The sequence below is a fragment of the Mesoplodon mirus genome (genome assembly GCF_964341445.2).
Source record: "Mesoplodon mirus genome assembly, chromosome: 12".
Lineage (NCBI taxonomy): Eukaryota > Metazoa > Chordata > Mammalia > Artiodactyla > Ziphiidae > Mesoplodon > Mesoplodon mirus.
This window is the reverse complement of record NC_138988.1, coordinates 1241269-1267472: the sequence shown is the minus strand read 5'-3', so window position 1 is coordinate 1267472 and position 26204 is coordinate 1241269. Positions and strand designations below refer to the sequence as shown.

At 54.6% G+C, this 26204-nt stretch overlaps 1 protein-coding gene across 3 annotated transcripts in view; it reads left to right on the top strand.

Annotated features, from left to right (window-relative positions):
• MGLL (monoglyceride lipase) overlaps positions 1-26204 on the top strand; it is a 253365-nt gene that overhangs the window by 181088 nt on the left and 46073 nt on the right. For all 3 annotated transcript variants that reach the window (XM_082639168.1, XM_082639169.1, XM_082639167.1), the window contains one exon: positions 8097-8203. In XM_082639168.1, the coding sequence (XP_082495294.1) occupies positions 8097-8203 (107 nt within the window). The remainder of the gene's footprint in view (positions 1-8096; positions 8204-26204) is intronic.

Below are 26204 nucleotides of genomic sequence, written 5' to 3'. Positions count from 1 at the left end.
GGTGGGGGACATGTGCGTCATCGAAAGGAAGCGGAAGAGGGCCTCAGAGGGGCTCGCCGGCCACACCTTACACGTGCACTCTGGGGACCCGGCCACGCTCTCCAGCGGGGGAGGCAGGAGCGGGCGGCCTGGAGGACTGGGGTCACATCAGAGCAGGAGGGAGGGGGGTGGGGAGTGGGGGCCCAGGCGGGAGGAGGAGTCACACGGGCAGCGGGCGGGCAGCCCAGGCGTCCACTCTGGAGGCTCTGGGAAGGCAGCACCACGGGTTACTCATGGCCTCCAGCCCCACTTTGTGCTCGTAAGTCCAGTAAGGCAGGGGGAGCGAAGGGACTGCTGTGCTCATCTCTGGGTTATCGACTCAGAGCAGACCTTGCGTAGGTGGTCTGCAGTCTCCCACTACTGCCCAAGGCGAGGGCCTTCAGGATGCCACCTGACTGCACATCTGGACGTGGCCACGTGGTATTGTCCCCTTATCATGTGGTCCCACAGTGGCCCAGCGTGCAGGTTCAAAACCTGCAGCTCTGTGACCCCAGGACAGCTGCTTAGCCTCTCGGGGCCCCACTTTTCTCATCTGTAAAATGGGGAATCTAGCGGGGCCCACCTCTGGGTTGTTGTGAGCCCTGAGTGAGCTAGTGCCCAGCACACTTAGACCAGTATCTGGCCAAAGTAAATACCAGCTGTCAGCACTGGCTGTTACGTAACGCCTGACTGCTCCCCGCGTCCTGCTGGGTCATTTTCCATAAATTCTCTCAATCATTCCTCACAAGGCCCGGGAGATAGGCATTATCGATCTGTTTTACAAACGAGAGGTCTGTTTCTGGTTCCCTCTGTGAAGGTTTAGACCCCCTTCACTGGCTCTGTTCTATTTCTGTCCCCGCTTCACACTGTTCACGCTGTGGGAGCCCTGCCAGGGAGGAGGAACCAAGTCCTCCGGCAGCTGGGTTTGGACTCTGCAGAGCCCGGCGTGCTCCCGCTCTCGTTATGGGGAAGGGGTCCAAGCCAGCCTCACAGCCCCACCCGCAGGCCTGGTGACACATGCGCTGGGGTTTTTTTGTGTTTGTTTTTTTAAGGCTGCGTTGGGTCTTCGTTGCTGCGTGCAGGCTTTCTCTAGTTGAGTTGTGGTGAGTTGGGGCTACTCTTCACTGCAGTGCACTGGTTTCTCATTGCGGTGGCTTCTCTTGTTGCGGAGCACGGGCTCTAGGCACACGGGCTTCAGTAGTTGTGGCTCGTGGGCTCTAGAGCGCGGGCTCAGTAGTTGTGGCGTACGGGCTTAGTTGCTCTGCGGCACGTGGGATCTTCCCAGACCAGGGCTCGAACCTGTGTTCCCTGCATTGGCAGGCGGATTTTTAACCACTGTGCCACCAGGGATGTCCCGGGGGAATTTTTTTAAGTCATAAAATTTGGCAGTAAAGAGCGTGGTGGATGTGGATGTTGCTGTGACCATCTAGTTTTCTGAGTGGGACGCCTTGGAAATAAGCAAGTACAGCCCCTGAAGAAGCAGGAGGATCTCCTCGCGCCCCCTGCATTGGGGGACGTTATGAGGGTCAGTGGGGCTGGTGCCCACAAAGCCTGCCGCTTCTTGGGTCAGGTGACCCCACCTGAGCTGCTGCCTGCTGGTGCAAACATCTACTGTGTCCCTCCGACCAAAAATCTCCTCCAAGAAATCCTTGGTTTTCTGATTTTTTTCTCTAATAAAACGAGCAGAACATCTCTTCAGCTGGACAGTCAGTTCTTCCTTTGATGAGTCAGCATGTCTGGGAAAAGGGTGAGGAGGAAGGAGGCTGACGTTGTCTCCTTCAGCCAGGCCAGGCCGAGTGTTTTACGTTGGTCCCCTTACTTCTCCTGACGGCCATGTGCGCACCCTGCAGGTGTGCAGACGGAGGTGGGAGCAGGTCCCAGCCGAGGCCGAAGTCCTGTAGGAAACAGGTGGGGATGAGTTCTTTGCATCCCAGCACCGGCCTCTGTCTTCGAAGCACGTGAGGCTGCTGGCGCTTTTCCCGCCCTCCCTTCCAGGGGCCTCTGCACAGTGTGGGTCCATGGATGGGCTCGCTGTGCAGCGGGTGAGTGAGTCAGAGCCCATGACGGGGGCTGCGGAGCCCCTCAGCGTATTTTCACATACATTCTTTCATCTCATCTCCAACCCCATCGAGGAGGCGCCAGTGCCCCCGTTTCACAGGTGGAGAGACCGAGGCCCACAGAGGCGCAGGAGCCAGTTCACGGGGGCTGCAGCGTGAACCCGGCCTCCAGGCTGCAAGTAGGACCCCCTGTGCCGTCGGAGAAACATCCTCACTGAGGACAGTGCCAGGCAGGACCCAGAGCATTCCACACCTGTTTTCTTGTTTACCTTGCGATTCCTCTGTGGTCAGTGGTTTTAGGATTGTCCCCCTTTTACAGCTGAGAAAACTGAGCCCCAGAGAGGTCAGTCACTTAAACAGTGAACAAGCAGAGGAATAAAGAGAATCAGTTATTTGATGGAGGGCAAGTTCCGCTTTGTTAAACCCGGGCAGAGATAAATCGGCCCTGGCTTGTCCGTGCCGAGGAGCTCCGCGGTGTGTTCATCTCAGGGCAGCATGTGCTTTATCGGGAGCTGCCCCACCCTCCAGGGCTGGATGCCAGGCGGGCCATCTGCTCCCGGGGCCGGGCAGGCAGTCACCCTCTCCCGGAACGGGGACGACTGGCTCCCAACTGGCTGCGGCCGGTGAAGAAGTTCCAGGAAAAAAATCTTCGCCAGCGTCTTCTGGAGCCTCGTCCCTGCTGCGCGGGTGTTGCCTTGTCTGCATAAACGGCCTCGCTGAAGTTCTGCTGCTGCAAACATGAGGGGAGGAAGGAGGGAGGGGATCGCTTTCCCTGGCACCTGCTGGGGGCCTGGCCACACGGGTTCCTCAGCAAACGTCGTCCCCTGCCTCCCTGCTCTGTTGTCCACAGCAGCCCCGGGGGCTTCAGGAAGCCAGATCAGGTCACTGCCCTGCTCGGTCCCATCCTCTGCATGCAGACCCCCCGGGTCTTCGCAGCAGCGTCCGGATGGGAGGCCTTCTCTCTGGGCTTGGGGTGGGCAGGACCCTGCCAAGGACAGCTCTCGTTCCCACCACGCCTGTCTCTTTCTCAGCCTGCCTTCCCGGCCGCTCCCTCCAGGGCAGATCAGGCTCCCTGCAGCCCCACTCTGTGTTCACAGTGCTTCTCACAACACACACTGACGTGTGTTCTCTGCTGAGGTCTGTCTCTCCCACGAGACTGTCAGCTGTGTGAGGGCAGGGACAGTGCTGTTGGTCCATCTTGTGTCCCTGGGGCCTGGCACGTGATCTCAGTCAAAGGACTGCCGTGGCTGCCATCCGGTGCGTGGCTGGGGGCCTTGCCCGGAGTCACAAGTGGCAGTGCCGGGAATCAAACCAAGTTGTCCTGGCTTCAGACGTTGCTCCCTGTTCACAGCCTTGAGTGAGGCTGGTGTTTATTTACTTGGCATGCTGGTTCTACAGTGCTGTGTTTCCCGGAGCTGAAATGTAATCACGGGGTCTCGTGAAACCCCAAAGGAGCAATGCCAAGTGACGGCCAGCGTGCAGTGGTGAATGTGCTGGGGGGTTCCCTTTTCCCCAAAGACACAGAGTAAACACGCAGCTCAGGAAATGGCTGGATGTTCCTGTGGCAACGAGGTGGGGACCTGGGAGGGGCTGGGGCCCGACCTCAGGTTTACATCACAGGATGGGACAGTGAGCAGAGGCTCCACCTACAGCAGGCCTTGGGGGTGGGGGGAGGCAGGAAGGTCTGCCCAGGGGAGGGGGGGTGTCCTGACAGGTGGGTGGGGCGAAGCAGAGGGACACCTTGGGCGTGAGGTCTGAGCCTGTGGGATGCGGTGGGCAGAGGGATCCAGGCTCCAGGGGTCTTGGCAGCCTGTCAGCACATCCTTCCTAAGCTCCTGTGTGTGCCAGCATCTTCCTCAGCTGGGAACTTGGTCATAAATGAGACCTCTGCTCTGGAGAGTACGTGCCCGTGGGGGGTCAGGGGAGGCAAAGCAAGGCGTGGCCGTGGACCAGTAATTCAGACCGTGTGGCGTGCTGAAGGGACCCTTCACCTGAGGTGGTCAGAGAAGGCCTGAGACCCAAGCGACAGCCCAAGCACAGTCAGAAAAGAGGGGTCCCCAGAGAGGCCTCGGTTGACACAGGGGTTCCGTGCCGGTGCCCACGTGCCTGGCTCTCAGGAGTCGACTGTGTCCACCTCTCCCCAGCACCGTGTCCAGTGGTGTCATGTTAATAACTTGAAACCCACTGTGCTGAGAGCCTTTACACCATGGAAACTGGCAAACACTACACATGAGGACCACTCACTATGGTTACTAAACATTTAGCAATGCACCCCGATCTGCTTATCTCAGCGCTAGGAAGAAGGGTACCCCTCGGCCGAGGGGAGAAGGGAGATGAGGGCGTGACCACGGGGCCAGTAGCTTCTGTCTGACGCAGCGAGAAGTCTCGTGTGACTGGATCTTCACTTTGCTAGACAGATTCTACATAATAAAGGCTCAGGTCCAGGGAACAGGGAAGTGTGGGGAGCAGGAGGGCAGACGGATGTTTCAGAATTGGGGTCCAGGTGAGAGCTGAAACCAGCAACTAAGGGGGGAACCCCACTCATGGCAGCAGCAGCTCAGGACGAGAACGAGGCCGGTGCCGGAGGACGTGTCTGTGGAGAAGCCTGGCCTGTGTCTGGGGGAGGCGAGCGTGCAGGTGCTGACCATCTGTGTGTGGGGGGGTGCATGGGCAGAGGCCTCTGCTGCCTGCAGTGGATGGCCACATCGGTCTGCTTGTTTCCAAAGGGGTGGCGGCAGCATGCCTCAGAAGCCTCTACAGCGATCCAGATAAGCCTCTGGTTTACCCATCACGTCCCTCCGGGAGATAAGTGGCTCCAAAGTGGCTGGAAGTCTCCATGCCAGAAGGGCTGCTTTCTCGCCACTGGGGATCCCACATGGCATCTGAGCAGCATCGTTGGCCACGCTGCACGTGGTGAGAGGTGCTTCTCTGCCTCGGCCCCACAGCGGAACCTCTGGGGCACTCTCCCACCCAGACCGGTTAACCAGAGCTGCTTCCAGGGGTGCGACACAGCCTTGGCACTTTGGAAAGCTCTCCAGGTGATTTCAGGTTGTGACCCAAGTTGAGAACCGCTGGGGGAGAAGTTGTTCCTGTACAGTAAGAGCACCCGTTCTCCCACGCGTGTGTCCAGGGTGGGTTCTCTTAACAGACAGTTCCAGGCGTGGTGGCAGTGATGCCATGTGCCACTCCTGTGGATGCAAATTGAGACCCTGAAGTCCTCCTCCACCCAGCGGGTCCTGACCTCAGGGAGAGGCTGGCTGTCACGTGGCCCGGCTTGTCTGTCCGCGTTAACTGTGGGCTGAATTAATCCAGCAGCTGCCACATTCCCCAAGGATATTAAAGTGCTTGAGCTGCCCCTTCTGGGAGCACAGCCCCTTGTGCCGATGGCAGATGATGGCTATTTAGAGGTTCCAGCCATGCTTCTGGGTAGCTGAGGGAAATCCCATCAGCCGACCCCAGAAGTGTCAGGTGGGCTGGTGTAATCTGCCCACATTGATGTCTGATCAAGCGGAGGTGGCTGGACATTCCATGGAGCAGTGACGAGGGTGTGAAATGTCTGTTGTGTTTCAGGAAAAGGGCCTGGAGGACAGATGCACAAGGAAAGTGAGGTTAGTGCTGGTGCTTTGTGCGCTGCTCAGAGAATAAGTGCGGGGTCCCTCTGCCCTACCCACCCTGGCAGAGGGGAGCTGCAGAGAGAACGCAGGAGTGTGTTTGCTCACCACATGTGTGCCAGTGCCACTAGGCTGGGGCAGCTCTGGAGTTCTGCCAGCAGCAAGGTGGACAAGGCTCCTGGCCTGTTGAGCTGACCTCGAAGTGGAGGAGAGAGCCAGGAACCAAGCGAGCAAGTGAATAGCAAAGCAGTGGCTAACGGTGATGTGCAGTGTGGGCCCAGTGCAAACAAGGGCAAACTGTGAGGTGCAGTGTGGCCCCAGTTCAAACAAGGACAAACTGTGAGGTGCAGTGAGGGCCCAGTGCAAACAAGGGAAAACTGTGAGGTGCAGTGAGGGCCCAGTGCAAACAAGGGCAAACTGTGAGGTGTAGTGTGGACCCAGTGCAAACAAGGGCAAACTGTGAGGTGTAGTGAGGGCCCAGTGCAAACAAGGGCAAACTGTGAGGTGTAGTGTGGACCCAGTGCAAACAAGGGCAAACTGTGATGTGCAGTCTGGGCCCAGTGCAAACAAGGGCAAACTGTGAGGTGCAGTGAGGGCCCAATGCAAACAAGGGCAAACTGTGATGTGTAGTGAGGGCCCAGTGCAGGTCAGAAAGGCCTGAGGGACAGAGGCCGCTCTAGGAGACGTCTTCCATGAGTCCCAGGCACGAGGAGCGGCCCTGGGAGATCTGGGGGAGGGTGCTCCGGGGAGAGGCACCAAAGACCCTGAGGTGGGAAGAGCTGGTGCTGCTGAGGAATGGCTGGAAGCTCCTCGTGAGGACAGGCGGTGAGCGGGAAGGGGTCGGGGAGTGGTGAGACAGGAAGGGACAGGACGACGTGTACCCTGAGCCTGCTGGTTGCCCACTGGAGACCTGAAAGCCGGGTGGTGACCTGCTCTGATCTACATGTTACCCACTTGTTGTGTGACCTCTCTGGGTTTCACTCTCAGCTGTAAAGAAGGTAAAGGTAGGATGATTATGAGGATTAGAAATCCTGTATGTGGACTTAGCAGAGCAACTGGCACATAGTAAATGCTCGGTGAAAGGGCAGCCGCTGTCCTCCCCGTCCTCGCCCTCTCCCTCCCACCTCGTCTTTATCGGCGTGGCTCACAGGAGTTTCCCCCTTTCATGAAGGGGACTCTAGCCTCCCTGAGCCCTATGGTAAGAGTACTGGACTGGGCAGTTGTACATTCAAGAATCTGAGTGCCCTCCTGTAACCCTCCGCTGCTGGGTCACTCTGCGGTGAGCCGCGGCGTGATGGGGGCTGCTGTCTGTGTCTGCAGGTGGGCTCACCACATGGAAGGCTTTCGGCGGGGGGCGGGGGGGGGACTGGGCGCCCAGCCAGGCTCTACTTCCAATCCTGAGGCTTCCACTGCACAGATCTTGGGTGCAAGATACCATGTTTATTTCAGAATGTCACAGGCCCTTCCTTCCTTCCTTCCTTCCTTCCTTCCTTCCTTCCTTCCTTCCTTCCTTCCTTCCTTCCTTCCGTCCTTCCGCAGAGCGCCAGCTGTAGCTCAAAACCGTGCCAGCCACAAAGAGGCAGCGAGAGAGAGTCAGTGTGTCCTCAAGAAGGTTACAGCCAGCGGGGAGGGCAGTGAGCCGCTTGGCCCCTGCTGCACAGAGGGTTTGGAGCCCAGAGGAAGCTGTGGAATCTTCCTCAGAGGAGGGGCCCTGAGCAGGGCCTGGAAGGGAGGGAGGAGGGAGCCAGGTGGGCAAAGGGGGGCAAAGGGGGGAAGAGAAGAAAAGGTGCGCACGGAGCACAGACTCCGGCAGCTGAGGGCGAGCCCGTGTGGAGTGGAGTTACCGCACGGCAGTGGGAAGGACTGTCTGTCGGCACAAGTGACAGAAAACCCGGTGCCTGCACGGCACAGCCAGGAGCAGGGCTGGGAGCAGGGCTGGGAGCGTGCTGGCTTCAGGTCTGGCTGGATTCAGGGCCCAGACAACACTGTTAGGGCTGGGTTCCCCCTCCGTGCCTCTCCTCTCTTGGGTTGACCTGTCCTCCAGGGTCGGCTCCTCCTGGACCCAACCGCTTGGCTGGAGCCACTTGAGCCAGTGACTGCGGCTGTGACCATGGTGCCCTGATTGGCTCAGGTCTGGCCCCCTGGGTGGGGCCGATGGAGGACCCGCCGTACACCAGCACCTGCAGAAGTGGGCTCCCGGGACTCCGTCAGCCGCCGGCTGCAGACACTGTTGTGGTGACTGTCCTATAGGAACCGGCTCTGTCCTGGGTGACCCTGAAGCCCATGTTGTCACAGCTTAGACCCGTCATTTAGCCTTTGACTCGCCGCCGATGTTGCGGGAGCCCTGCCCTGCCCTGGGCACAGCCTCCATGGCCTACGCCTTCCTAACGGCCGTCTCTCGTCCCCGCAGGGCCCTGGTCTTTGTGTCCCACGGAGCGGGGGAGCACTGCGGCCGCTACGACGAGCTGGCTCGGATGCTGGTGCGGCTGGAGCTGCTGGTGTTTGCCCACGACCACGGTGAGCAGCCCGGGGCGGAGCCCCCATCGGGGCGCCCCCTTCCAGTCCCCCTCCTCCTCAGTTTTCTACTTCTGATTCATGCACTGAAACTGGGAAAAGACGTTCTCCACGGGATGTGTGCAAGTAAAGAAGGTGCAGTTATGTAAACAAAAAATGTGTCTGACCAGCAGTTTCTGTTGAGTCTGGGATTGAATGCAGGCTGATGAGAAACCTCCACTGAAAAGCCCTGAGTCGGGATGTGTTTGTGTAAGAACTTGCCCCAGGCCACGTCACCCTCTCTCACGTTTATAGAGCGCTCTCTGCACAGAACGGGCCCGGGTTTCCCCCTCAGGACTTCAGACGGTGCCATGCCCTCAGTGCACGTGCCGTACACAGCCCAGTGCGGCCTCAGGATGCTTCCAGAGCACTCAGACCAGGAGAACAGTAAGGGTCTCAAGGGCCGTGGGGTGATGAGAAAACTCCGAACACGGGCACGTTCACAAGTACATACAGATGCACCCACACGTGTACACACGCACATGTCCCCAGGCCACGTCTGTGATTCTTCGTCAGTAACAAAATCCATAGTAACCATCAGAATGCAGCACTTGTTGCCTAAATCAGTATGCAGTTCCCTAATCGTTTGGGTGACATTCTCCGTGCCTGGGAAGGCTCCCAGTCGAGATCTTTCTGTGTCTAACAGTCTTAAGAAAGGAGATTTCCTTGTGACTGACCATGGTGATTTCTGCACTGCTTCAATGTAGAAATCCATCATCCTGGCCCAGATCCGGAAACGTTGCTTCCGTTTTATCTGATAGGGAAATGATTAAGTGAAAATAGGGGTAGGGGAGAAGTGACAGGCCTGGGAGTCCTTGTGACAGGAGGGAAAGCTTGCCTGGGGCGTTTTGCATATAAGGAACTGCAATTTGGTCTACCAAGAGCCCTTTTTTCAGCCAGATATGTGCAAGGGTCCTCATAACTGAGAATATTGACTAAATTCTTTCTTACTGTGGTCGTAATGTTCTGTAGTGCTTTGCAAACAGTCCCAGTGATACTTGTGAGACTGTTTGAGAGAGAATATTCGAGGATTATCCTGATTTTCACTGTGGGACTGTCATTATTTACTTTGACACCTTCTACACTGTAAGGCCCATGATAGGAATGACTTTTTTCCTATCGCATTTGTCTCTGTTAACGGTTGTTGCAGTGAGCTGAACCACAGGGGGGCATTCTGAAAGAAAAGAATGTTTGTACTATGCCAACACGAAACACCTCCAACGGAATTTTAAGTTACCTGCTTTTAATCTCGAGGTCAACTACTCTCTTATCCGCTGCCTTTGGCCAAATCTGTGGGGGGGAGTAACTGTCGTGCCTTATTTATATAGTTGTCTGGCCGTAGAAGTTTGAAAAACAATTTGAAAAGCCTTCTTTTTTAGAGTAAAGAGAGAAAAGAAACAGCCTCCCTTTTGATGTTTCCAAATTAACATCCAAATCTGAGGCCTGGCTCTCTGTGACATTCTAAATATAGCTCAAAGCTGGTTGCTTGCATTCAACTGTTTTAAGTTCCTTGATTGATCAGTTTCTTCCAAGGACTCATGGGAAATCTCTCTGGCAAGTGCCTGTGGGAGGTGTTTTATTCAAGAAATGAACCCAGTGTGACTTTGGTTGTCTAGAGATGAGTGTGGCTGTGGCTTCCTTAGTGGGAGAAAGTGGGTGCTGGGCCGCCTTTGTGGGGTCTTGTGCCGGCTGGGGAAGCAGACGCTGGTGGTTACGCCCTGTGCCTGGTTGCTTCTCGCAGAGGTGTGGAGGGGAACTGGGGACGTGGAGGGACTTGAGCCCAGGCCTGCTGGTTCTGCAGCCCAGCCTCCCTTCATCACACCGCACATGACTCGGTATTCACACCGGCATGAGGCCTACAGAGAGGTGCTTCATTCTTTCCCGCATAGCTTTTAAATTTAAATAAAGCCTCTGTGGGGAAAATGTCAGGGCATTTATGGGGCCAATTGGAGGGATACAAGGATTAAAAACACAGAGCAAAACACCTCTCAAGGCCCCGGGGCCTCGCCAGTGCCAGGCTGGCCTAAACCTCCCCGTTCCCAGTCATGCTGTCCGTTGTCATCTGCACTCCCGTGCTTCCGGGGGGACCTGCCCCCCCGATGACAGAAGAGCCCCGATGCAGACACACCTGGGTCCCGGTGTCTACTGGACTGCAGTTCCAGCCGTGGGCCTTAGACGCCTAACCATTCCGAGCCTTAGTTTTTTCATCTACCAAATGGTCCAGACAGTGCGGTGATAGAATAAAACAAGGCACACGGGGGCCCAGGGGAGGGTGGTGTCTCGTCCCCTTCACTCTGCCAGCCCCAACAGGGGACACCGAGGCTGGGAGCAGGGGTGCCGGGTTCTTGGGTCCCCTGCCCGGCTGCAGAGGCTGCGGTGAAGATCGACTGAAGGATAGATGGAAAGTGCTTCACAAAGTAAACAGATACCAAGGGCGGGTTCACGGCTGGTTTCTCTAACACAATTTGTAGAAACACGGGTTTCTACAAATCCTATGCCAACTTGATTTTAAGTTAAATCTCCTTGCTCAGCTGTGCTCCAGTAAGAAACCTGGAGGCCCTGGGTTGGGTGGTCTGGCTGGCAGCCTGGTGTGCACAGCACGGTGCTCACTTAGCATCCTGCTTACCTTTGTTTTCTATTTGACCTTAGAATTTTACAGGATGACCTCCTGGGCCTGCAGGGCTTTGCCAGCAAGGAGAGTTACATTCCTGCCCTTTGCTGAGTGCCCGCTGCATGTCAGGCACTGGCCAAGGCCCTTCTCATGCATTATTTCCTACCCCTCGTAACAGTTAATGACAGTTGCCCCGCTCAGAGGTGAGGGTCTGAGGCTCTCCTTGTCCACCAGAGCACATGTACCAGTCGGGGGCTGTTGGACTGCATCAGACCCCTGACCTCGGTAGCTTAACAAAGGTTTATTTTTCTCCCGTGACATGAGAAGGCCAAGGCGGCTTCGGGACACCGCCGTGCCATCCACGCCCAAGGCTCCCTCTGTAGCTTTGCTCAGCTGTTCTCATCATCGCGTGGCTTTCATGCCCACGGGTACCAGCTCCAGCTCCCGGGCTCAGCAGGAGGCAGTACAGAGCTCCCCATCGTGTTGCAGCTACACCGCAGGCGCCAGGACAGCATCACACGGCCAAGGCCAGCCGCAAGGGAGGCAGGAGATCTAACTTGTTTGCTGCGTGTTTGCTGGTTCAGACAAAACAGGGCCCAGTTGCTAAGAAGGGCACACAGGATGGACGCTAAAGCACCGTCTCCTCTGGCAGCCACGCTTCCAGGCGTGTTCTTTAGGAGAGCGTTTCTCATCCGTTTCTGCTTTATATATTTTCTGAGCTATGTTTAGCTCACAGTGTCACCTTTCTATGTGCTTTCAGAAGGTTTAGACGTGAAGGTTATTATTAGGATCATGAGTATGTAGCGGTGAAGGTTGCTAATCGTGCATTAACCTTGGGTCAGGGCCTGTACAAGGAGCAGTGCATGGACACAGGCGCTGGCATCCTGATGGCCGAGGGACCTGTCCCCCCAGCCCCCTTAAGCAGCCCCGTGAAGCGCTCAGCTTTGTCCTAGTACTTTTACCCTGAGGGGTAGCTATTCCTTTGGTTGGAGGCAACGGAAACTGACTTAGGTGTCGTGTGCTCGCTTCTCCCTCAGCCCCACAGCCTTCTCCTTGCTGTGCAGCCCAGGCCTGAGCAGAGAGTAGAGGCATCACCAGTGTTTGCTGAATGAATGAAGGAGTGTATGACCCGGAATAGATCAGACCAGAGACGCTATGAATATCAGCAAACACTCACATGAAAGTATCTGCGTCAGCAGGGTGGAGAGGACCCAGCAGAGGGACCAGGACTCGGTCTGGTGGCTAAGGCTGGGGCAGGGCTGCTGTCGACTGGAGCTGGGGCAGGGGAGCCTCGAGGCCTGTAACTCGGGTGTTCGAGGCAGGCTCAGCCACCCAGCGGCACACGGCTTCCCAACGCCTGGCAGGTTGGCGAGGTGCTGGGTCTTGTCGGCTGAGTGGAGGAGCCTGAGGGGAGGAGAAAGGGTGTAGAGGAGGGGCCCATAGCTGAGAGCCGTGGTCCTCTCCGGGGATGCCCCTGAAACACTGGGGGGGGGGGTGTCTTGAAAAATACTGATGCCGGGGCTCCTCACTCCACAGAGACTCTGATCTCTCGGGACTTTGGTGTAGCCGTGGTGTCAGGGCCTTTGAAATCCCCCAGGTGAGTCTAACAAGTAGCTGAGGTTGAGAACCACCGTTCCAGGCAGAGGAGGCCGTACGGTACTGGCAAAACTCAGATGCATGGGGTCACGTGCTTACGTCCTCTTCAGGTGGGACCCGCGGCCCGAGGGTTCAGCTGGACCCTGGAGTCTAGCCCCAGGAACGGAGGGGGAGCCAGCCCCTGGCCTGCGAAGCTCAGGGCTCTGTCATGAGACCCTGTGGACGCTCGGGAAGGATGCTAAGCAGGGAGTAACCCCGCGGCGAGATGGGATCCAGGGCAGGGCCAGCGAGGGAGGGGGTGGCAGGCAGAGTTGGGGGAGCCTCCACGAGGTCTGAGCAGGTGGAGAACCAGGGGTGGGAGTTTCTGTGCTGCTCTAAATACAGCACCGAGGAAGCCGGGCCTCTCGTTCACGCCGTCCCTGGTCACCAGCTGCTCACGGTGACTCACTGGAAACCCCTTGGAGCAGTGGTATGAGCAGGAGAGAGGGGCCGGAGAGGCGGGCAGCCCCCAGTCCCACCTGCTGCTGGGGCAGCGGTGTTGGGAGGACGTGGGCAGCAGGAGCCCTTCTGTCTCCAGCTCAGCGGCTCCGGGCCCTTCCCGTGAGCAGCCTCCCGACTCTGCACCGCGGAGCATTCAGAGTTACATTGGTGGGGCCCGAGTTGCCCTCTCTTTATTTACGGAGTATAAAACAACCATTCCTAACTGATTAACAGTGAATTAATCATCTGCAAATATTTGAGGGAAGGTGTTAAAGGCAGTTTGTATGTGTCTTATTTATTTTTTAACTTTTAAAAAAACTCAGGCGGGGCTGGGGTGTACGTGAGAAGAGGAAGCTCTGGGGAAGTGTCTGCGGGCGGCAGTTAAGCCTGACTCTTTGGTGCAAGCCCTGCCCAGTCAGAAGAAGAGTATTCCGGAAATTCAAGGGGAGAAGAGAGTACCTGTGTGTTTTCCACACAGGGAGAGTTTTGAGTCAGGGCCCCTGCGGGATCTAGTCTGTAATTGCTGTCAGCTACACTCATATGTTCTGTTTCCAGTGTTTGAAAACTGTGTACATTTTCTTGCTGTAGTAAACATGAGAGTGAAAGGGATGCCTGGAGGGTGCGCGGGGCCCCACCCGCAGTGGGCGCAGGCGTCAGACGCAGAAAGCAGGCCCCGGCCGCCTCTGGGTCCCTTCCAGGCCTTCGTGGTCCCTCCCCCTTGCCCTTCTGTATTCACGTTAAACATCCCCAGACCTGCCAGCTTGGATATCCGTCTCTGACATGGGATTGTTTGGTCGCTTGCCTCTTTCTTGCGTAAAGCAAAAACCTCCACGAGCCTCCGTTTGCTCATCTATAAAATGAAGGTGATGGTGACGATAATACTGACAGCAGTGAAGTTACCTGTGGCTGCGACAAACCGAGAGAGGTCAGGTTCACACCTGGGGGCAGCCAGGGTCCCGGCAAGGCTGGTGGACACCCAGACGGCTGGGCCCAGCCCCCAGATTTTCCGCTTCAATTGGGCAGGTTCCAAGAAGTGGGCCAGGGTCACCACAGGTGTTTCTTGGGTAGAATTTACTTTAAATAAGGTGCAGCGTCGGGAATTCCCTGGCGGTCCAGTGGTTAGGACTCCGTGCCTCCACTGCCTGGTCAGGGAACTAAGATCCTGCATGCCATGTGGTGCGGCCAAAAAATAAAAATTAAAATTAAAAAAGTGCAACGTCAGTGTCGTTAAACTTGGAAGTGTAATATCTGCAGTCAGCAGACTGGGCATCTCCTGCAGCAGATACAGCCCGGGGACCTCCCTTGTGCAGTCTGTGCTGGGCGTGGGCTGCAGAAATGACACAGACCCGGGTACCTACCTCCAGAGCCTCCCAGGGCAGGGAAGGTGGCAGATACCCTGGGCCTCTGGTAGAAGTGTCCCTGAGGGTAAAGGGAGACGGGTCTTCCTGGAGGGTGAGCATGGGGAGAAGCTTCAGAGTACACAACTCCGGTGACCTTGGACAGGACACTAAGCCTCCCCGAGCCTCCATTTCCCCACCTGTGACTTGAGTCATAGCATCTACCTGGTGAGGAAAACATGATGTGGTAGCTGCCGGGCACGTATCAATATCAGTAAATATTGGCGCTGCCCTCCGCCCACCCACAGACCCCTGCTCTCTTCATCCCCAGACGCAGTCTTCAAGAAGAGGACCTCATTGTCCATCTCCCCCAAGACTAGGGGCGTACTTCCCATCTTCTCTGACGCAAGGGGCTCACACTCCCCATTTTATTTAAGTCGAACTCCATGTCATCCTCGACGGGACCTCTTGAAGGATGTCCGTCACCGAGCACCCTCTTTATCACCATCTGGGGGCTTCCCTTTATCATGTCCATTCTTTATGTGCTACTGATTCCATTTTTAAAGACATTTAGGGGACTTCCCTGAGGGTCCAGTGGTTAAGACTTTGCATTCCAATGCTGCAAGTGCGGGTTCGATCCCTGTTCAGGGAGCTAAGATCCCACATGCCTCACGGCCAAAAAACCAAAACAAAATAGAAGCAATATTGTAACAAATTCAATAAAGCCTTTAAAAATGGTCCACATCAAAAAAAAAAACTTTAAAAAAATGAATAAAAATGAAGACATTTAGACAGTGATTGCTGGGGAAGGTGCCCTGATCTATTCACATGTGAAGCAGGTGACAAAAACACGCAGCCCTTTTGAAGGTTAGAGGCAAGTTTTGGTCTGAATCCTGCATCAAGCTCAGCGTGAGGGGCTTTGAGAGCCACATGGATGCTTCTGGAAGCCCAGTGCCGTCTTTTCTCATCTCAGGGCAGGAAGTGCCTGATAACTTGTCACCCTGTTACCTTTCTAAAGGAATTTCCTCGAAGGGAGTGTTTGTTCACTCAAAACTACTCACCTGGCCCCGAGGTGGAAATATTTAAGGCTTTCTGGTAAGGAGAAAACAGACTCCACTCTCCGTCTCTGGAGGAAGCAGTTTCTGGAGTGTTCAGGTGTGTCACGTGTTGGAGGAGGAAAACAGTCGAATTACCTACACGTGGTGCTGTGTGAAAAAGGAAAAGTGGATAATTCTAGGGAAGGGAGTTCTCAGCACCACGGACACTCTGTGCACAGGTCAGGAGCTGAGAGAAGATGGACCTCATTTTAATGTATATGTAGGTTATATTTGAAAGGAGAGCAAAACATGTACCTTGGTATCTGGAAGACTTGAGTTCAAGTCATTTCAACCACTTTCTTGCTCTGTGACCCTGGACAAGTTCCCCAAGCTCCCTGAACCTCAGTGTTCTCATCTACAGCAAGAGAAGGATCAAAGTCTCTACCTACCCCATAGGGTCAGTGAAGGGACCAGGTGAGGTAGTGCATGTAGAGGGCCTGGCCGCGTGTGGGGACTGGACACCCGACACCCACACAGGCCCCGCCCCCTCCAAGTGCAGGTCACTAGGGTAAGAGAAGCAGGGAAGAATGACACAGCCAGGGCGGGGGGCACAGTCCCTGCAGAAATGGCTCCAGGTGAGCTGAGACTTGAATGACAGCTGGAACTCCATCCAGGCAGAGGTGCAGAGGCACAGAGGCCCAGGCAGGACGCGGGCACGGGCTTCCCCGTCACGAGCTAGGCACCATGAGTCAGAGGTGTGTCCTCCTGCATTAAAGGTGAGCATCCCAAGCTTCGGGGAGGCAGAGGCCAGGTCACGTAGTAGGAAGGGCATGCGGGTTCCCTGCGCCATCCAGGATGCGGATGGTTGAGGAGAGAAGCCATGATCGGGCTGGGTGACCAAAGCCTGGAGCTTGGGGACCATCAGCTGCTCAGGAGGAAGGGAACCTGCTGCTGCCAGAGCCTCACAGACGGCCTGGACCAGGGTGCTGAGCAGGGCTTGGCTGCTTCAAACGGATCAGCTCCTGGGTCTCTACAACCACCGTCAAGCAGCTTGGTGCTACCCACGTGGCCAAGGGATTCTGGAGGCCTGGGTAACATCAGCCACCTCTTAACGCAGTGCTTTGTGTGGGCTCTGGACCAGCGTGTGCCTGCAGCTGCAGCCTACCCGGTGGCCCGGCCACCTCCAGCACCAGCTGAGGGCCTGCCACTGCCCACCCTCCCGCCGGGTGTCCCTGCCCCGGGTCCCCTCAGTGCTGCTGCAACACCTTCCAGCAGAGGAAGGTTCTGCTCCACGGTGCCTTTCGGCTGTCTGTCCACGCGTTGGCCTCTTAGCTCCTCCAGCTTTGGAGCCGGGACTTCTTCTCCTGGTCACTCCCTGAGGGGAGGTGTCATGACTGGGAAATAAGGAAGCTGAGTGGCCCCCTGAGGTCACTGCCATCCTCTCTGCAGTCGGGGCCCGTCTCGGGGGGGGAGCGAGGTGGGGAGAGACGGGGTCGGGAGGAGACCCCACGGAGGGCAGGGTCGTGGGCGCAGAGGTCAGAGCAGGAAATGGACACCAGCCCGGGCCTGCACTGGGTCAGCAGCAGGACATGTCTGGGGGCCTTGTGCTTGGACAGCAGAGGTCCCCACCTGTTTTGGGCAGGAAGGAGGGTGCCTGGTGGCCTTCAGTGTCCGGAGCCTCCCGTTATGGGCTGAGTCAGAGCTGTCCTTGACCCTTCAGAGCCTACAGCTGTGGACTGGCTGCTGGCCAGGTGGCTTGGGAGGCTGGTGCCTTTAGCTGTCGATTTATGACACCCTTGGTCATGGGCGTCTTAAAAACGAGCTTTGGAGATGTGCCCTCTGGGCCTTTTCTTCCCGGGCAGCTGCTCCCTGGCTGCTGGGTCCGTGTGCCGGCAGCCCTGGCGACCCCCGAGCACGCCAGCCCGAGCCCTGCATCGCGCTCCACGAGGCCAGCTTCTCCCCACCACGTGCCAGACGCCTTCTAGATTCAAACACTCTGCACCCGCTTAGGTAACGATTACTTTGGATTATTTTTCCCCATCTGCAAACACTGAGTCTTTTCCTGAAGACATTCAAGTCGGGTGGATTGACACCTGTCCCCATTGTTAGGGACCCGCAGACTGTTCCAGCGCATGTGAGACCAGGGGCCGGGAGCGGCCGTGGTGAGAGGCAGGGCCTGGAGTGATCGCCTGGGTTCAAACCACCAGGCAGGTGGTGTGGTCAGGGACACGACCCGGGGCCCCCCTTCCTTGTGAGGTGGGGATGCTGGCGGTGGTGCCTGGACGCAGAGCTCCCATGGTCGCCACCCGGGAGGCCCGAGAGTGAGCAGGCCTGGCCCAGGGGAGCCCGGCAGGGGTGGCGCGGGTCATACACGCGGACTGGTGACTGAAGCGGAAATGGTGATTGTAGCTGCCGTCCTCTTTTGGTCCCCGACAAAGCCGCAGGCCGCAGCAAGCCTGCAGGGACGGCCCGTCTCCTCGATTCAGGCGCGGTGGGTGCGGGTTCAGGGTCCCACCCTGAACAGCAGGCTGGGGCCGGGACCCAGGTCCCCACACGTCTCCCCAGGCCTGGGAGCTGCCGCTGCCCTTCAGGACGTTAACATTAGGAATAACTCTGGCTGCAGGTGGACCAGGAAGAGGAGCCACCGAGAGAAATGTTAAAACAGGTGGGGCCAGGGTCGGCTTCCCTGGGATGTGTCCCTGGGGAAGGCCACACCGACTGCCCCGTGGGGGGCTGCCTGGGGGAGGGGCCTCGTCTCTGTTCTGTGAGCTGGAGCCTTTCGGAAGTGGGAGCACAACAGCCTGGGACCGGGCCTGGCCGGCCCACCAAGAGCTAAAAATAACTGCCGAGATGCCGCCAAGGGCCAGGGCCTCTGGGAGAACGGGAGCAGCCGGCGGGTTCCCTCTCCCCTCCCTGGGAAAGGACCCCATGTGGCAGACGAGGTGCTTCACAAGTACCTGTTACCCACCTGCAAATAATAAAGGCCCAGCTGTGCTTGCTCCTTTCCTGAGGGTGTTTGTGGCCTTTGCTTAATTTCGCTGCACATGTTGCCTCCAAGGTAGCAAGAGGGATCTTCGCTCCATTTCCCAGGTGAGGCAGCGAGCCGGGCGGGCCAGGACCAGAACCAGAACTCCTGCTCACAGCTCTGGGAAGCGCCCTCCGTGCCTTGATTTCTGTCCCATTAGCGGTAAGAGGAAGAAGTCAAAGGCCACCGAGGACCCCAGTGGGATACTCAGACCAGGGGCATCTCATGGACAAGCACCCTGGGGGCACCTCGCGTATTCAGCACCTGCCTGGATATCCGAGAAGGAAGCTCTGTGTGTGAAACCTGGGCGAGTCGGAGCCGGAGAGCTGGGCTCCCAGGGGCCAGGCTGGAGAATTGAGTTTGCAGGACACGCTGAGACAGAGGTGGCCCGAGTGGCTGAACCCAGGCTCTGCCCCAGACGAGCTGTGTGCCGGGCCTCTCTGGGCCTCTGCCTCTGCCTCTGCCAAAACGAGACGAGCGGAACCTGCGGCGTGAGCTGGACCTACGCAGAACATGCTCGGAACCGAGCGTGAAGTCGGGGTGCAGTCTCTGCCCAAGGCCACTGCACGGTAGCAGCTTCCCCAGGAGGACCGTGGACTCCTGCCCTGATTCTGGAAGCAGAGGGTGGGCAGCAGCGGCCCTGCCTGCTGGAGCTGGAGGAGCCCTGGAGAGACCCCCCCGTCCCTTAGCATCTCACGCCCACCCAGATCCAAGCCAGCCAGCCCGACATAGCAGTGTGGAGGAAGGTGGTTGCCTTGTGAGCCCCAGAAAGCAGGCAGACTGGTCATCGCCTCCCGGGGGACGACCGCCACACTGCAGGCCCCTCTCAGTGTGGTCAACCACAAGCACGCACCCAACTGTAAGTGCCAAGACAGCAACCCAGTGACCCGCTTCCTGGGTCCTGCCCGGAACCTTGTCTGTAACGGTCTCGGTGAGCGTCTGCTGAATTATGAGGCAGTTGACTAAAAACAATCGTTTCTCTGGGTTTGCCCAAGTTCAGACTCGTGAATCTGTGTGTGTGTGTGTGTGTGTGTATGAATTTGGACTAGAGGATGGGCCCTGTTTAAAGAAAATCAAATAACGCTTTCCCACTGGGGAACATCCGTCATCTCTGTGCTAGTATTTTTTTCCATGGATCACCCCCCATTTAACCCTTGCAGCAATGTGGTCAGACAGCCAACGTGCCCATGGAGGAAGCAAGCTGCCTCAGAGATGGAAAGTAACTTGCCCAAGGCAGCACAGCCAATGTGGGGAGGTGGGGGAGGAGCAAAGCTGGAGTCAAATCCCCGTACTCTTTGCCTTGCTAAGACCTTGACTTTTGGAAAACTGCTTTGGAGTGAGGCATCGCAGGCCCTGTCCCACCGGCGATGGCTCTGAGCAGCCTGGCTTGGAGTGCAGTCCCCAGGCAAGCGGCCCAGGGGTTTCTGCACCTCCCGACAGAAGTGCCCGAGCAGCTCCAGGAACAGCTTATGACGCGCAGTCTGTCGGGGGAGGGGTGCCAGCTCCCCACCAAGCCCTCCGCCAGGGCTCTGCTCAAAGATGCTCTGATCCCCACGGGTGGCACCCAAACTCAGCCAATGGACAGAGAGTGTTGGGCCGATACCAGGAGTGGAAACGCATTCCTTCTGCCCTGCCCCCCCCCCCATTCCTCAGAGACGGCGTCGCCGCATTTCCCACACTGACTGCATCCTCTGAGCATCACAGGGGGGTGGGGCTCCCCCTTTTCAGAGTGAGCCCAGCCTGGGCGAGCTTCGCGTGATGCTCCAGAGGGCCGCAGCTCGGGACCTGGCCCCGTGTTTCTGGCTGTGTGGCTGGGACAGTCCAGTCTGTCTCTCAGAACCACATTTTCCCTGTCTGTGTGATGGGCCTGAGGCTTCCCCTAGAGACCCTAAATCACAGCAGCCAACACAAACTCCATGTGCAGTAAATGCATGATTCTTTCCCTCCCCTCCGCTCTGCCCTCGCTAGGAGGTTTGAGACCGCCCTCCCTGCCACGCTTGCTTCCTTCCTTCAACACAGAAAACCAAGTTGGCTGGTAGGGGCCAGCTGTCTTCCCCAGAGTCATGGAGAAGGGCCGGATCATTTTGGCACCATAATAGTAATTATTTCTTTCCTCGGCTATTGTGCAGATATCACCAGATTGGAAAACTCGCTTAGAGGGTTTATTCAGTGGAAACTTCCTCTTTTACCAAAAAAGGAGAGGAATCATCTGTGGTGCTTCATCTCAAGGCCCAGGAACAGAGTCCAAGGCCCCTGGGGGGCGGAGGGAGGGCTGGGCTGATCTGGAGCAGGTCAACCCCTCCTTTTGTCCACGGACCCGCCAACCAAGAGCCCCCAAGGTCATGCGGCTCCTGGGCTTGAAGCATCTCTGTAAAACGGCACTGTTTCTGTGAACTAAAGTTTCTCCAAGTGGGAGAAGCTGCTGTGAGATGTGAGGACGGGTCTGTGATGAGATTTCTAAATGACGCAGGTGGATACAGACGTCCCTCTCGAGCTCGAGACCCAGAACAGGGGTGAGCTGACCTCTACTGAACACGCTGTGTGCTGGGCACAACACTGAGGGCTCTCTCACATCTGTGTGGGGACAGGTCCGGACACAGTTGAGACGTTGGCTGGTCTCCCGGGACCCGCCTGACCCCGTGCGTTTCCCCTGCCGCTGTCACAGAATAGCGGACCATTTGAAGTAGCTGTAGGGAGCCTCCTAGACCATCCTCACCTGCAAGGACACCATTCACAGTTTGAAGCTAGTGTGTTTATACACATTTTCAAGTTTCCCCTTTAGTGATAGCTTGTCATCGTCATGGTACGTTGACTGGTTTACCCATAAAGTACGTCTGACTTTAAGGCCTTTTTGAAGAGTGATCGAGAAAAGAAAACCGTAAGTGACGTCCCCACTCTCCATGCTCCAACTGCAGAACTGCTGAGAGCACAGAGGATGCTTTGTCTCCCAGTGCCAGGCACGGGGGGGCGCCCGGGAGGAGGTGCTGCGGGTTGAACCTGCTGCGGGGCCGGGATCGTGGGTCAGTTTGCACAGAGAACTCGTGCCATTTCCTCCACACCCGAGAGCCTCACTACTTCATCCGTTCATTTCTTCATTCACTTGTTCATTCTGTGATTTACTGATCACCTGCCAGGGCCAGGCCGGCTTCACACCTGTGAAGGGGACGGCGCAGTCCCTGCCCTTGTCGGACACTAAGCGGAAATGAATGACTTCAGAGTGTTTAACTCAGAGATCGGTGTCAGGAGGAAGGTGAAACGGGGTGGGGTGGGCGGTGGAGCAGGAGACTGGCCTCACTGAGGTGGTGACAGCTGAGCCAGGACCAGAGGAGGGGAGGGGGGCCGTGAGTATCCGGGCTGCAGGGCACCTGCAGAGGCCAGGCGGCAGGAGAGCAGGCGCCGTGGGGGGAGGGGGAGGTGACGCAGGTGCCAAGGGCAGGCCGTGTAGGCCCAGTGGACCCTGGGCCCCTCGCCTGTAAAATGGGGGTAAGAGACCTCACGTGCTGTGCTGCAGACCTGATGGCATCGCCAGCACCAGCACGTGTGGGAGGAGCTCAGTGAGCAAACACGCACCCCTTTCCTGTAGCACGGACGCAGGCTGGCAGCCTTCATCCCGGGGCGCTGATGCACCTGGCCAAAGGCAGCCAAGTTGGGGTGCCCTGAGCCTACTTCAGATGTCCCCCAGCTCACGACACCATCGCAGCTTCCTTCGTGTCCCCAGGGCTCTTCCGGGACTTTATCTTTCAGGAGTTCAGGGAGGAGTTTCTTCCTCGGGGGGAATCCACTCATCTGGGAATGGGGACACGTCTCCTGCCAGACTCATGGCTGGGCCTCGAGCTGTCTCACTGGTTTTGGGAAGTTGGAGGGTCCCAGAGCCAAGATGTAGAATCCTTGAGGACAGGAGCCGTGTTGCTAATTTTACATGTATGTGTGTATTATGTACTGTATATTGTATTTGTGTCTGTGCACTGGGATATTGCCTCATACAGGTTCTCACAAACAGTAAGAAATCAACAGGGACTTCCCTGGTGGTCCAGTGGTTAGGACTCAGCGTGAGGACCTGGGTTCAATCCCTGGTCGGGGAACTAAGATCCTGCATGGTGCAGCCAGGAAAAAAGAAAAGAAATCAAGAAATACTTGTAGATCACAGCTTTTCTGCCCGAATCAGTCAGCAGTTGCCACAGTAATATTGTGTAGCAAAGCCCCCCAGGCTCATGAGCATAAGACAACAATAGCTTTGTTTTTCTTGCATATCTGTAGGTTGGCTGACTTGGGCCGGGCCTGGCTGCGCTCAGATTGGGCCCGGTCCTCTCCTTGAGCTCTCATCCTCCTTGGGCCAGTAGTCTAGCCAAATCCTGCTCCTCCCAGGGCGATGTCAGAAGCATGAGAGAATGGTGGGACCATGTGATGCTTTTTAAAGTCTTGGCTCAGACTGGCCCCACCATCACCTCTGCCCGTAGTCCACTGGCCAAGCCCAAGGTCGGGACATCATACATTCCTCACCTGGTGTGAGGACCCGCAGTGACTCGGGGCAGAGAGCTCAGGTGGAGGAGGCTCCCCTAGAAAAGAGCTGAGGCTCCTCCCAGTGTTGACCTGGGCCCAGGTTATCAAGGATGGAACCCAAGGCGATTTTAAACAGCACGTAGGCAGTCACTTCTTATTTTAAAAGATACATATTTATTGACCAGAGGGCAGACAGCAGAAGTAAGGAGAACTACAATCCTGCAGCCTGTGGAACAAAAACCACATTCACAGAAAGATAGACAAGATGAAAAGACAGGGGACTTTGTACCAGATGAAGGAACAAGATAAAACACCAGAAAAACAACTAAATGAAGTGGAGATAGGCAACGTTCCAGAAGAAGAATTCAGAATGATGATAGTGAAGATGATCCAGGACCTCGGAAAAAGAATGGAGGCAAAGATCGAGAAGAGGCAAGAAATGTTTAACAAAGACCTAGAAGATTTAAAGAACAAACAAACAGTGATGAACAGTACAATAACTGAAATGAAGAATACACTAGAAGGAATCAATAGCAGAATAATTGAGGCAGAAGAACGGAGAAGTGACCTGGAAGACAGAATGGTGGAATTCACTGCGGCAAAACAGAATAAAGAAAAAAGAATGAAAAGAAATGGAGACAGCGTAGGAGACCTCTGGGACAACATTAAACACAGCAACATTCGCGTTATAGGGGTCCTAGAAGGAGAAGAGAGAGAGAAAGGACCAGAGAAAATATTTGAAGAGATTATAGTTGAAAACTTCCCTAACATGGGAAAGGAAATAGTTAATCAAGTCCAGGAAGCACAGAGAGTCCCATACAGGATAAACCCAAGGAGAAACACGCCGAGACACATAGTAATCAAATTGGCAAAAATTAAAGACAAAGATTATTAAAGGCAGCAAGGGAAAAATGACAAATAACATACAAGGGAACTCCCATAAGGTTAACAGCTGATTTCTCAGCAGAAACTCTACAAGCCAGAAGGGAGTGGCATGATGTACTTAAAGTGATGAAAGGGAAGAACCTGCAACCAAGATTACTCTACCCAGCAAGGATCTCATTCAGATTCGATGGAGAAATCAAAAGTTTTACAGACAAGCAAAAGCTAAGAGATTCAGCACCACCAAACCAGCTCTACAGCAAATGCTAAAGGAACTTCTCTAGGTGGGAAACACAAGAGAAGAAAAGGACCTACACAAACAAACCCAAAACAATTAAGAAGATGGTCATAGGAACATACATATCAATAATTACCTTAAATGTGAATGGATTAAGTGCTCCAACCAAAAGACACAGGATCGCTGAGTGGATACAAAAACAAGACCCATATATATGCTGTCTACAAGAGACCCACTTCAGACCTAGGGACACATACAGACTGTAAATGAGGGGATGGGAAAAGATATTCCATGCAAATGGAAATCCAAAGAAAGCTGGAATAGCAATACTCATATCAGATAAAATAGACTTTAAAATAAAGAATGTTACAAGAGACAAGGAAGGACACTACATAACGATCAAGGGATCAATCCAAGAAGAAGATGTAACAATTATAAATATATATGCACTCAACATAGGAGCAACTCAGTACCTAAGGCAACTGCTAACAGCTATAAAAGAGGAAATCAACAGTAACACAATAATAGTGGGGGACTTTAACACCTCACTTACATCACTGGACAGATCATCCAAACAGAAAATTAGTAAGGAAACACAAGCTTTAAATGACACAATAGACCAGACAGATTTAATTTATATTTATAGGACATTCTATCTATAAACAGCAGATTACGCTTTCTTCTCAAGTGCACATGGAACATTCTCCAGTATAGATCACATCTTGGCTCACAAATCAAGCCTCAGTAAATTTAAGAAAATTGAAATCATATCAGGCATCTTTTCTGACCACAATGCTATGAGATTAGAAACCAATTACAAGGAAAAAAACATAAACACAAACACATGGAGGCTAAACAATATGTTACGAAATAACCAAGAGATCACTGAAAAAATCAAAAGAGGAAATCAAAATACCTAGAGACAAATGACAACAAAAACGCGACGATCCAAAGCCTGTGGGATGAAGCAAAAGCAGTTCTAAGAGGGAAGTTTATAGCTATAGAATCCTACCTCAAGAAACAACAAACATCTCAAATAAACAATCTAACCTTAGATCTAAAGGAACTAGAGGAAGAAGAACAAACAAAACCCAAAGTTAGTAGAAGGAAAGAAATCCTAAAGATCAGAGCAGAAATAAATGAAATAGAAACAAAGAAAACAATAGCAAAGATCAATAAAACTAAAAGCTGGTTCTTTGAGAAGATAAACAAAATGGATAAACCATTAGCCAGACTCATCAAGAAAAAGAGGGAGAGGACTCAAACCAATAAAATTAGAAATGAAAAAGGAGAAGTTAAAACAGACACCACAGAAATACAAAGCATCCTAAGAGACTACTACAAGCAACTCTATGCTAATAAAATGGACAGCCTGGAAGAAATGGACAAATTCTTAGAAAGGGATAACCTTCCAAGACTGAACCAGGAAGAAATAGAAAATATGAACAGACCAATCACAAGTAATGAAATTGAAACTGTGATTAAAAATCTTCCAACAAAAGTCCAGGACCAGATGGCTTCACAGGTGAATTCTATCAAACATTTAGAGAAGAGCTAACACCCATCCTTCTCAAACTCTTCCAAAAAACTGCAAAGGAAGGAACACTCCTAAACTCATTCCATGAGGCCAACATCATCCTGATACCAAAACCAGGCAAAGATACTACAAAAAAAGAAAATTACAGACCAATATCACTGATCAATATAGATGCAAAAATCCTCAACAAAATAGTAGCAAACAGTCCAAGAACACAGTAAAAGGATCATACACCATGATCAAGTGGGATTTACACTAGCCAGGTCACGGAAGCAACCTAAATGCCCACTGACAGATGAACGGATGAAGAAGATGTGGTACTATATACAATGGAATATTACTCAGCCATAAGAAGGAACGAAACTGGGTCATTTGTAGAGATGCGGATGGATCTAGAGACTGTCATACAGAGGGAAGTTAGTCAGAAAGAGAAAAACGAATATGGTATATTAACGCATATATGTGGAACCTAGAAAAATGGTACAGATGAACAGGTTTGCAGGGCAGAAACAGAGACACAGATGTAGAGAACAAACATATGGACACCAAGGGGGGAAAGTGGCGGTGGGGGGGGGGGGTCGTGGTGGTGGGATAAACTGGGAGATTGGGATTGACATGTATACACTAATATGTATAAAATGGATAACTAATAAGAACCTGCTGTATATTAAAAAAAGAAATCGTAAAATGATATATCAGTTAGGAATTAAGTTTTGTTGCTG